Source organism: Lepus europaeus, chromosome Y, assembly GCF_033115175.1.
Source record: "Lepus europaeus isolate LE1 chromosome Y, mLepTim1.pri, whole genome shotgun sequence".
NCBI lineage: Eukaryota > Metazoa > Chordata > Mammalia > Lagomorpha > Leporidae > Lepus > Lepus europaeus.
In genome coordinates, this window is record NC_084851.1 from 3254119 (window position 1) to 3266246 (window position 12128).

Consider the following 12128-nt stretch of genomic DNA (forward strand, 5'->3'; position numbering starts at 1 on the left):
GTGAATTCCTAGGAATGAGATGCCTAAGAAATGGATCATATTTAAGTGCATCAGATTCTTTGTGGTCCTTTTGAACTCAGCAATTAAATAATTGAACATGTACCTAGATCGAATACATTTGTTGAAAGAATTCAGCATGATTTTCAAAAAGCCATTTGACTACAATGTCATAAATGTGTTTTAAATTCGGGTATGTACTTGGAAAAATTCTTGAATTCAGATTTACTTTAGTAGAATTTTAATTTATTTGATTGTGTCCATCACAAGAGGTTTTAATTTTGCCATTTTACACATTTATCTTTCTTGCTTGTGTCTACTATCCCATACTACCAAAAATAACTTTATTTTTAACTTTTTAAAAAAATTTATTTGTTTGAAACGCCGATTGATTGACTTAAGGAGTGACTATCCATCTGCTGATTCACCCCCTAAATGGCTTCAATGGTCCAGTTCATTACTGAAGCCAGGATCCTGGAGCTCCATCCGGGACTCCCACGTGTGTGGCAAGGGTCCAAAAACTTGGGCCATCTTCCACTACTTTCGAAGGGAACATTAGCAGGGAGCTGAATTGGAAGCAGAGGAGCCAGGACTTTGAACTGGCGCTCACATGGGATGCCAGTGTCGCAGGCAGCAACTTAACTCACTATGCCACAGCAGCCCCTACCATGTAGTTTGAAAAATGGCAGTGGGAATTGACATAAACTAATCATGTTTGTGGCCTAAAATTTTACACAGAGTGTATGACTATGTACTCATAAATGTTTGTATTTTGATGGCAGTGTCTTGGGAGAAAGGGATTATATTCACATAGCTTATATTTCTTTCTTAATTTGTACTTATTCTTAAATTTGTCGAACATTGAACGATATTTTGGGAAGAGAAAAGATGTATGTTATTAATATAAAATATCATAGATTTTATTGCGTGTACACTGATTAACTGGTTGCATTCAACTGTACAAATTAAAGCTGGGGCTACCAGGAGTTTGTAACCAATGAGAACAAATCTTGTGATTGATCTAAAAGGTAATCCATGTCACTGGACTAATCTAAATTATTGTTCTTCAGTTCCCAATTACTTTTACTTTAATTTAAAAAAGCAACTAACTCTGTGTGAAGTTACATTGTAAAAATGTTTAACAACTATTGAGACACAGCCATATGCAATGCATAAGAAAGCTTGAGATTCTGTGTCACAACAGTGCTTTAAATCTTTCATTTACTGAAGTGGGGGGAAGGGAGTGGTACCTGTTTAACAAAGGGTACAAAGACTCAATTTGGCAAGAACACTAAATGTTCTTGGGAGAAACCTGGGCATTGGTAGTGAATGAAGGAACAAGGACATAAGCCTCAGACCAAAAGAAGATAAAATCAGAATGTACCCTTACTCCTGCATCCTTTGAAATCCGGAATTTACACCTTTTACCTACATTCTTTCAAAGACACCTATTTAGGGGGCCTTGCTGTGGCATTGTGGGTAAAGCCGCCACCTGCAGTGATGGCATTCCATGTGGCCTGCCCCACTTCCCAACCAGCTCTCTGCTATGGTCTGCAAAGTGGAAGATGGCCCAAGTCCTTGGGCCCCTACACCAGTGTGGGAGACCCAGAAGAAGCTCCAGGTTCCTGGCTTCAGCTCACACATTTCTCTCTCTCTCTTCCCCTCTCTCTCTCTCTTTCTCTCTTTCTCTCTCTCTCTCTCTCTCCCTTCCCCCCTCTTTCTCTGCTTCTTTGTAACTCTGCCTGTTGAGTATGTATATAAATAAATTTTTAAGAGAGGAGAGAGAGAAACCTATTCAGATTCTTACCCTGTGTTGTTCCCCATCTCATCCCCTGTGTTTTTCGAAAGACTGGTGCCAACCTATATAGAGAAACTCACTTTTGTGTCTCACCCCTCACCTCCCCTGGGGACCCCTAGCCTGCCTAAGATATAAAAAGTTCACCTGCTGAGATGTGGGCCCTCTGCCATGTGTTCAGTCTGTGTGTACACGGGCAGTTGGTCACCTACCTTTGCAAATTTATTTATTTTCTTAGAATAAATTCAGTTTGGCTGTGAATTCCTGACTTGTCTCATCTCTCATCTGCACCATTTCCCTTACAGTGAATCTCATGAATTGTGAGATTTAAATGAGTCAAAATATCAAAACTATTGGTTCTTTATTGATAGCATACTGAGGAGGCAAATTAAATCTCACTTCTCTCCTCATTTTGAATTTTTACAATTAAGGATTGTTACTTCAAAAAAGGATAAAACTTTTTTTTAAAAAAAATGGATGGGCCCTTCCTTTTCCTCTCAAATATTGGAGCTATTTCCACCCACTTCATTAGTGAAAAGATTAAAGGATTATTTTGTGCATATAATATACTGTATGTACGGTCCTAGGAAATACAGATTGAAAAGCAATGAACCCTTCCCTTTTCATTTACATTTTCTTTATTCTTGCTCCAAGCCAGTATCCCATTTTTCTTCTCATAATGATAAACGTACCTGTGACATTCTTTTGGCTTTTTTTTAGAAATGTGGCCTTTTTTAATGAAGATTTATTTGAAAGGCAGAGTTATAGAGAGGCAGAGGCAGAGGCAGAGAGGGAGAGAACTTGCCTCTGCTGGTTCAGTCCCCAAATGGCTGCAATGGCCAGAGCTGAGCCAATCCAAAGCCAGGAGCCCTGCAGGAGCTTCTTTCAGGTCTCCCACATGGGTGCAGGGGCCCAAGGACTTGGGTCACCCTTCACTGCTTTCCTAGGCCATGGCAGAGAGCTGGCTTGGAAGTGGAGTAGCCAGGCCTTGAACTGGTATTCATACAGGATGCCGGAGCTGCAGACCAGGGCTTTAACCTTTAATCTGCTTTTGTATGTCAGTTTATTTTCCAACTCAGATCCTCAATGGATTCTCGATGAGGCACTTATTTTAAATAGGATCAAATAATGGCATTTTCTGTTTGTTTTTGTGCTAGCACTAAACTTTATTAGACGAATAGGATACAAATTAGATTGTTATGCCTTTGTTCCAACTGAATGCAGATAATTGTTATTCCCAGAATTGCTAGCACTGACCCATCATTATCTTCATTGGATAAACCATATTTGGTTATATGGATGCTTTTAAAATTTGTAGTTTTTTAACCCATTTGGCATCATTCTTACTCATTGTTGTGGTTTCTTTGTATTTATAATAAAAGTGTGTGTTCTATGCATTCTGCAGTTGTTATTCCCACATTAAAAAAAGTGCCTTTAAGTCCTAAACAGTCTGTGAGGGGTGAGGGGCTGCTTCATTTTGATAAAGATATGTATGACATAGTTCCCAATCTGATTTAAAAATTTTTTGGGGGGTAGGGGTAGGTATTCCCTTAATTCATTTGATAAACCTTCATCTTTTGACCTTGAAGTTTGCTGAACTAAAATGTAAAGGATAATAACTTAAAGTCCCTAATATTTAGCTATGGATGGATATTTAATTTACATTTGCAAAATATTATTTCCCAAAGCACTAGTTATGTGACAGTGAAAAAGAGAATGAATTCAACAGCATACCACTTTTCTAGTAAGCGAAAACATAAAAAGTAATTCCTCTGTAAGGTATGTTAAGTCTTACCTGAACTGTTTTACTTTCACAGTCATGTCTCTTTTTTTAATGGAATGCTTTTAAAAATAACAGTATTAGGTGCTCTACATGTATGTATTTACATATATTAATATTCCCAAGCTAAAGTTTTTGTGTGGATAACCAGGCATGGAATCCACAATGATTTGCCAGTATTTATGAATAATCAGATATAACATAATGCTTTTTATAAATTCAGTATTCAGTGTGTGTGTGTGTGTGTGCTCAACAGAATTATGTTACAGATATATTTTAAAGAGAAACTGTGATTTTTTCAAAGGCAGCTTTCATCTACACTGGCAAAGATAAACAATTTGTATCTCTCTGCTGTGGCAGCATGCTTTGAGGCAAATGAATAACAAATGATAAAGGTCACTTGAGCTCCAAGGCTGTTAGAATAACAGAGTGTTACTGAAACACATTTTACTTGAGAATGGACAGGTTGATAGGGTGCTGGTAGGTGGCTTGGGGTGGGACTAACAGGCGTAAGGTTGTGGGAGGAGAAATCAATTTTTCATTTCAAAAGTCAAGCCGAAGAACAAGTCTCTATGAGAAGCAAGCTTTAAATAGTTAAGTAAGTTCCTGAACTCTTATACGCTTTCAAATTGTATGCCCTTATGTTCGGAGCACTGTGCAGCGATGCTTACACACCAGCCAAACAGCAATCGAATAGCTTTGCCTTGGTTAGCACAAACCACCAGTGTAACACAGGAGGAACGCATAAAGTGAGCGGCCAGGAACGGGTCAAGCGACCCATGAACGCGTTCATGGTGTGGTCCCAACATCAGAGACGCCAGGTGGCTCTGCAGAATCCCAAAATGCGAAACTCAGACATCAGCAAGCAGCTGGGACACCAGTGGAAAATGCTTTCAGAAGCTGAAAAATGGCCATTCTTCCAGGAGGCGCAAAGACTGCAGGCGGTGCACAAAGAGAAATACCCGGACTACAAGTACAGACCTCGCCGGAAGGTTAAAATCCTACAGAAGAGCGACAGTGTGCTGCTTGCACAACCTTCTTCCACGCTGTGCAGCGAGGTACATATGGACGATGGGTTATGTCCTTGCACAGGAATGAAGGACCAGCTAATCTGCTCACAGTCAGTGAACACAGGCAGCTGGCTGCCGCAACAGCAATGCCACAGCAACTGGACAAACTGGCAAGAAAATCGAGTAACACTGGCTGCACACACCTGTGAGAACATTCCCCTTTACCATAAATTACAGCCGTGACTGTCTCGTGTTTTAATATCCACACTCTTAATATTGAAGGCCTCAGTGCTAATTTCACATTCGTGTGTAAGGACGTTTAAGGTACGAACATTCATAAATAAGAACATTCATAAATAGCTCGACCAATGGGTATGATTGTTTAATACATTACAACTTGATCAAGAAGGCATGCTGATCTTTATTTTAAATACTGTAGCTCTGGCGGTGATGTGAAACACACAAAAATATGCTGCACAATAACAGATTAAAAGCTAAGTTGAGTGTAAAGCAATTCTTTGTAGACTAGGTTGGTGATCAGTGTTTCAGCTACTTTGTGCATCTCCCTGTAAACTACCCATTTCAAAAGATTAGGTATGCAATAGGTATGTAAACATCCTCAGTGGTTTTTCTTGTTTTGCACCTTGCTGTGGAAAAACCAGTTTTGCCTTCTTTTCAGTTCAGGTGTTGTGTTGTTTGCCTTGAACCTACTGTATCTTTACCTTATGAAGTAAACTCCCCAACTCATATGCCTTTCCTTGCATGAGAGTTGTTTCCCCATCCTCCTTCAACAGTGGGGATTTCCTTTTGTTTCCATGAGTGATTTTCTTTTAAAGTTTGTGGACAGTAAGATAGAGAGAGAAAATTTAAGAATATAAACTACTTAGATTATGGGGACAGAAGTAGGAAGAGCTGGGGGCTGGTCACATAGTGCAGTTTAACTTGATGAGTTTTCAATAATGTTCTAAAAATCAGAGATGTCTTAAAATTTGTGCTTAAGATGAAGTAGAAACTGGCAGCTTACATAAGAAGTCATTGCGTTTCAAAATAAAAGCAAACTGTTGAAACACTTGGCATTCGTCAAATCCAGTGTTCAATACATACATCTCAAACCTTAAAAACCAATGACTGAAAAATGAAGTATGAAACAGTGTAGGTTAGAACAACTGTGTTTTTGATGCCAAGTTCAAGGTTCAAAAAAAGTACATATTCGTATCACAGACTAATTTGTTCCACATTAAATATTATTTAACCTGAGCTTTATACCTACTAAAATGTACAAATTGCCCATTCCCTATTAAACAATCATGTAAACTACTTAGTAATACTTTAAATTGCTCTTTCTTCTCAGCCAGAAGCAACACCTATCTTGGCTTTCACCCTAAGTTAATTTTGCTTTTCTAAAACTTCTGACCAAGGTTGTCTGCTTGGACAGAGTAAGATTTCTGGACCCTCTGCTAGGCTTATATTTCTATGTTTTTACAATTGAATTTTCCAGAAAAACTTGCTAAGCCAACAGATACCATCAATTCTCCAAAATCCCAATTTCTAAGGACCCTGGATATCTGGTCATGTTCCTCATTCTCCACTATCCGCTATTTAATATTGGATCATTTTTGCAAGAATCTCCACAGGCTAGTTTAATTAGACTATCCATTATACCTCCCCCCTCCCATATTTCTTCTCAGGGATGATCCTTTAATCTACTGACTCTTATATCCCTGCCCCCACAGAGCCCCTTGGAAATACATTTCCAGTTGTTCCAGCTATATTCATTTGAACCCAAGCTCATGCTCCCACTGCAAGACCCCACTGCCTTGGCCCCTACACCTCAGGTTTTAGTCTTGGATAAAGTCTTCTCTGATGCTCTCAAAAGTGTCACTGAGTGATCAAAACATCAAGGAAATAAAAATATACAATATAATGTAAGGCTCTTTCACACATCATAATTCTGGTGAGATTCGGATTGTCTCCAAAAATTATGTTGATGTGTATGTATTCATTTTGGAATGACTAAGTCAGGTTAACAAATGTTTCATCTTCCATGCTTCTGTATTTCTCTGATGAGATCATTTTAGAATGTGTGATTTTAGCAACTTTTAAGTACAGAATACTTTGTTAGTAACTATATTCTCTGTGCTGAACAACAGATCTGCATTTACGGCCCCAACTTCTCTGAAGATTTGTATTCTTTGACCCAACAAACACCTCAGCAATATACAACTCCTCTTACTCCTGGTAACTGCAATTTTACTCACAAAAAAATGCAGCACAGTTCAGAAATTTGAGCTATGTACTTGCCGAGTTTCCATAGTAATCTATTGGGTACTTTTGAAATTTCAGAGCATGTGTTACTGAAGAGAGCATTTTGCTGTGTTGTTAAATACTTGGTGAATTTGTTTGTATTGCAGATTTACAAATGACTGGGCCCTTTGCAGTTTTAGAAACTGAAAGCTGAACTCTCCTTCCTACATTCTTATACTTGCCCAGTGTGAGAATATTCATATGAAATCAATATAAGTAGAGTACATGCATATTATTTGTCACAAATATTGGGAAGTGGTGTCCTTGTACTCTCTGAGTTTAAGTGAAAATCTAGAGTAAATGTACTGAATGTGCTTTTGGCTTCCATATCTTAAAATGAATACATTTAAAAACATATTTAGAGGTGAAGCTAGCATCGTGGTGTATCAGGTAGATAAAGCTGCTGCTTGCAATACTGGCATCCCATGTGGGTATCGATTCATGTACTGGATACCCCACTTCCATTCCAGCTCCCTGCTAATGGCCTGGAAAAAGCAATGGAAGATGGCTCAAGGTCTGGGCTCCTGCCACCCCTATGAGAGACCTGGAACAAACTCCAGCCCTAGCCATTGCAGCCATCCTGGGAGTGAACCAGTAAATAGCGGGTGTCTCTCTCTTTCTCCCCCTCTTCCTGTCTCTCTTTCTCTCTAATTCTGAATTTCAAAATAAATAAATGAGTCTTCAAAAAATATTTAGAGGAATGGAGAGAGCATAAAAACATGGGCTCTGCAAAAAAAAAAAAAAAAAAAAAAAAACTCCTGAGATTTGATTCTGTTGCTTACTAGGCCTGACTTTGAAATACTTTATATGTCAGGGTGTCCTTTCAATTACAACTTCTACAAAGACCTATCTCTCTGGAATGTTTTAGATATAAAAGTGATAAAAAATGCATGAACATTAAATAAAAAATGAAAAATATAAAAGCATTTGTAACAGAGGTCAGACTTGTGAAAAGCTGACTAAATATTAGTTATCAACCTGAAAGGAACTGCTCCAACTGGAAGATATTTTACTGGAACTAACATGGATTTTTTTAAAGTAAATACAGATTCATTGATCATCAAAACAGGCAGTAAATGCCCTACTGACTTGAAATCTCACTGTATCATATATTAATTTTCCATACATGTGAAGATCCACTTGAAACCACGATTAAAGTATCTTCTTTTCTCTTTTCATATTTTAGCTAACAAAAGCCAACTACTAACTTTGTGAATTGCCCATGACTAGTCTCCTGAGTTGCCCCTGACTAGTCTTGTGAATAGTATTGTTTGCATAAGTCTTTCAAAAGCCTATATTGAGAGGGGATGACTAGAATGGCAGACCTCACACCCAACTAAGAAGAAGCCTTCCACTTGACTCACCTGACTGATGATAAGCTTCAAGAATCTTCCTCCTGACTGATGTCCTGGGTTTCCCAGTGGTCATCAGAAACACAGCTTTAAAAATCTGCCTAATCATCCATTGAATGTACTCACTGTTTTGTTGTAGCCTCCCCTCCAGTTTCCCCCTTTCCCTTTAAAATGCCATTTGCTTCATGATGTTCCTAAATCTGTACACACGAAATACATGAAATTTTTATACCACAATAAAAAAAAAAAAAAAAAACCCTACTTGCTGCTGGCTTGTTGGGTGGAAACAGCACATTTTGACTTAGGAGACCACTCTTTCCCCAAGATTGCCAGCTTCTTGAAATAAACTCTTTCCTCTTACCAACACTTATCTCTGGTGAATTTGGTAGCACACTTGTGATGGTTGTTTAAATCAACATTAAATCAGTAGAATTTAAGGACATTTTGTTTCTCACATTGCGTTATGCTAAACCACTTTAAGTATAATCTACATGAGATCTTGTGCACAGATCGTTACTGGACGAGCTTTGACACATTCATTTTCCTGAGTCCACTACCATCCTTATTCGGGAATGAGATATTTCCATCATCTCCTCAGACCTAAAAGTTCCCTTTGACCATTTATAATAAGTGTCCCCCACTAGTGATGGCATAATCTCTATCATAAAACATCAGTTTTGTCTGAGCTTGAACTTCCTATTAGCATAGCCATATAGTACTTATTTTTCCTTCACTGGTCTAAGTGTGATTCTATCACTATTTATGTAAACCCTTGTGTTTTTTGTTGAGGTTTTTTTTTTTTTTTTTTTTTTTTTTAGTTAAAGATTTATTTTATTTATTTGAAAGACAGAGTTAGTTAACAGAGAGAGGTAGAGACAGAGAGAGAGAGTGTTAGGAAACCGGCACAGTTTTATCTATGGCGCAATCTACATCCTGACACCATCCTAGGCCCTAGCCCCTGTCGCCATTGCTGGAAGCCAGGTGGTCATGTGGCCCAACCTCTGTTGTCAAGCTCCACCCCCATCCTAATGGGATTCGCTGCTCCTGCTTCCCTGCCCGCCCCCTGGCAAAGTTTTAAAAGGACCTGTTCCTGAACACGTGGCTCTCTTGTCTCCTCTCGTCTGCTCTCCTCTCCCCATCTCGTCTCTCTTCTCTCTTCTTTCCTCGCTAGCTCCTCTCCTCTCTGTTTCTCTCTTATACTCTCCTTCTCTCTCTTTTCCTTCTTCCACCCCTCCCCTCTGGTCTGCTGAGTTTTCCCCAATAAACCCTTTCCCTTACTCTGGTGTTTGGTGTGTTTTGTGATGGCCTAACAGAAATACATGACAGAGAAGTCTTCCATCTGCTGATTCACTCCCCCAGATGGCCACAATGGTCAGAGCTGTGCCAATCTGAAGCCAGGAGCCAGGAGTTTCTTCAGTGTCTCCCACGTGGGTGCAGGGGCCCAAGAACTTGGGCCATCTTCTACTGCTTTCCCAGGCCATAGCAGAAAGCTGGATTGGAAGAGGAGCAGCCAAGACTAGAACCAGTGCCCATATGGGATGCTGGCATTGTAGGCCAGGGCTTTAACCTGCTGTGCCACAGCCCCGGCTCCAAATCCTTATTTTTTAAAATTTATTTTATTTTATTTATTTCTTTTTTCAGTTTAAGGATTTTATTAACAAGCCTGGCACAGATGCATTCACGTTCCTCTGAGGGTCATGTTTGTAGTTTGCATGGGCCAACACCTGTTAGGTAGGAAGTCAGAAATGAGCTTATGTGTGTGTGACATAAAGGCCTAAAGAGAAGACATCCATGTCCAGCATATCCATCTGCGTCTCACAGTCATCCAGATAATGTTTCAGGGGCAGCCTGGTATTCTCATTCTGCCCTGCCCCCTTTGACCTGATAACCTGCCAGGTGGAGGTCCCCGCCCCTGCTGCCTGACAAATCTTCCACAATCTCCCAGATGCAGCCCGGTATCTGCATTTCAAACAGCCTGCTCTGATCCCGATTCTGTAGGGGGTCTTGCTTACCCTTCCTCTAAACTCAGGACAGGCACCAGCTAGCCTTCCTCCTGTCTGATATCTTCAGGGGGAAAACTCAGATAGAAGGTTTTCTACTTACCTCCAACAAGCCCTTTGTTCCAAGAGGAGCAGAGGTGGGGAAGCAAGACCCAGCTCCTTAATAACCCCCGGCCTCAACCGGTCTGCACGCTCAGCCCTCTGCCTCTCTGCTGGGCCACCCGCCTGACCTGGTCAGGTGTAACCTCTCTACCTAACCATGTAACCTCGCTCCTTCCCCCCACCCCCCAGTCCGAGGGACTGAGCACTCTCTCAGGTCCTGTCTGGAGAGGTGCCCATCCATCCTTAGGGATGTCCCTTCCCTAATAAACCTTGCTATTTTACCTCCCACTGCTCTCTGTCTCATGCCTGAATTCTTTTTTGCGCGAAGACAAGAACCCTGCAATTTCTCCGGTAACATTTTGGCAACCACGAAGGGATTTTGAGAAGACATCGGAGGTCAGTATTCCTTCCCTCAAGAGGGACTGGGTCTGTGGAAGTGACCATTGGGTGTCTGGCACCCCACAGCTCTCCGCATTCTCGGACCTCCCCCCCTCCCCCCGCCCCGCCCCGCCACAGCTTAGCTATGGCTGAAACTCCAGAGGGATTGGAAGGAACAGGAGGGAAATTAGGAAGGGCAGTTGGCTGAGAGCCTGGAGACCCCCCTGAGCTCGCTTTGGCTTCCTGGAGGCCGGACTGCGATCGATCGGAGGACCAGGTCTCTCTCTTGGAGGGACTCCTGGTCATGCTGCCTATCACTATGCGAACAGGGCTTAGCTTCGATCGAGGCTAATATTGGCCCTCCAAGTAAACTCGGACAACTAGGTAGCTAGCGGGCAATCTTGAGTGATAGGAGATTTCAAACACCCACTCAGCCCCGGGACATCAGGGCCTTTCCCTATGCTCTCCTCCAGCTGAGATTCATAGGGGAAGGTGAGGGCAGCAGCTCACATCTTGTCCTCTGTTGCTTTCAGTCTCCCTCCCCCACTCTTTGCTCTCCTCATCTCCATTCCTATACAGCTGGCCAGGAGAAAGGGAGAGGGAAATTCCACAGGTCTCTCCACCTAAGAAAGGGAAAAGCTGTTACCAGTTAACCCTTTCCAACCTGGTAGAAGGTTTCCCATCTTTGCAACTCATGGCAGCTCTAGTGCTTCTTAAAGTTTTTGTGAGCTGTTACTGTTGCTAAGCTTTGATTGCCTGAGGACTGAATCTGGAAAGGAGCTAACGTTAACTGTGTGGTTTAATTCACTGAGTGTTTGCAGTAGTCCTGATTGATCTGGCTTCGGTTGAATTATAGGAGGCTCCCAGCACTCTTGGTGAAATGGTGCACCTAACCAACCCCATGGCCACTCCTGCCAGGCCCCAGCATGTGCAGTCTTCCCCGTAAATGGGACCACAGTCTTTCTCTGCACTCTATTCCAGTCAATGTGGCCAGCTGCACCCAAGCAGGCATAGCCAGATATCTCTAGGGAGAGCGCACCCCAGGGCTGCTTTATTCCTCTCCATTTCCAATTCAATACTACTGCTGGCCTTACCTAAGAGAGCAAGAACAGTAATCCATCACCCTTTCCAACCTGATGGGTTTTTCTCTTCACAGTTAATGGAAACCTAAGCTATGGGCTCATACGCTGATGACTAGTTCTTTTCTGTGCTGCTGTCCTTGACTTATCTGATGAGAGCGTCATGTTTTTCTATTGCCATTATGAGTCTTGATTGGGAAAAATGCAATGCGAAGTTGTTTACATTATTTGTCTGTTTTTAATGTTTGAGTGATTACACAACTGATCAGAAATCTACTAATTTTGGCTAAATGGTTTGACTCTGACAGCTTAAATTCTAAACTGAGTCTTC

The 12128-nt window shown here is 41.2% G+C and overlaps 1 protein-coding gene across 1 annotated transcript; it reads left to right on the plus strand.

Moving 5' to 3' along the window:
* Window positions 1-4207: 4207 nt before the first annotated feature.
* Window positions 4208-4825, plus strand: LOC133754238 (sex-determining region Y protein-like). Its single transcript, XM_062184742.1, has one exon. It carries the CDS (start codon window positions 4214-4216, stop codon window positions 4823-4825), a length of 612 nt encoding a protein of 203 aa, XP_062040726.1. The 5' UTR covers window positions 4208-4213.
* Window positions 4826-12128: the final 7303 nt, after the last annotated feature.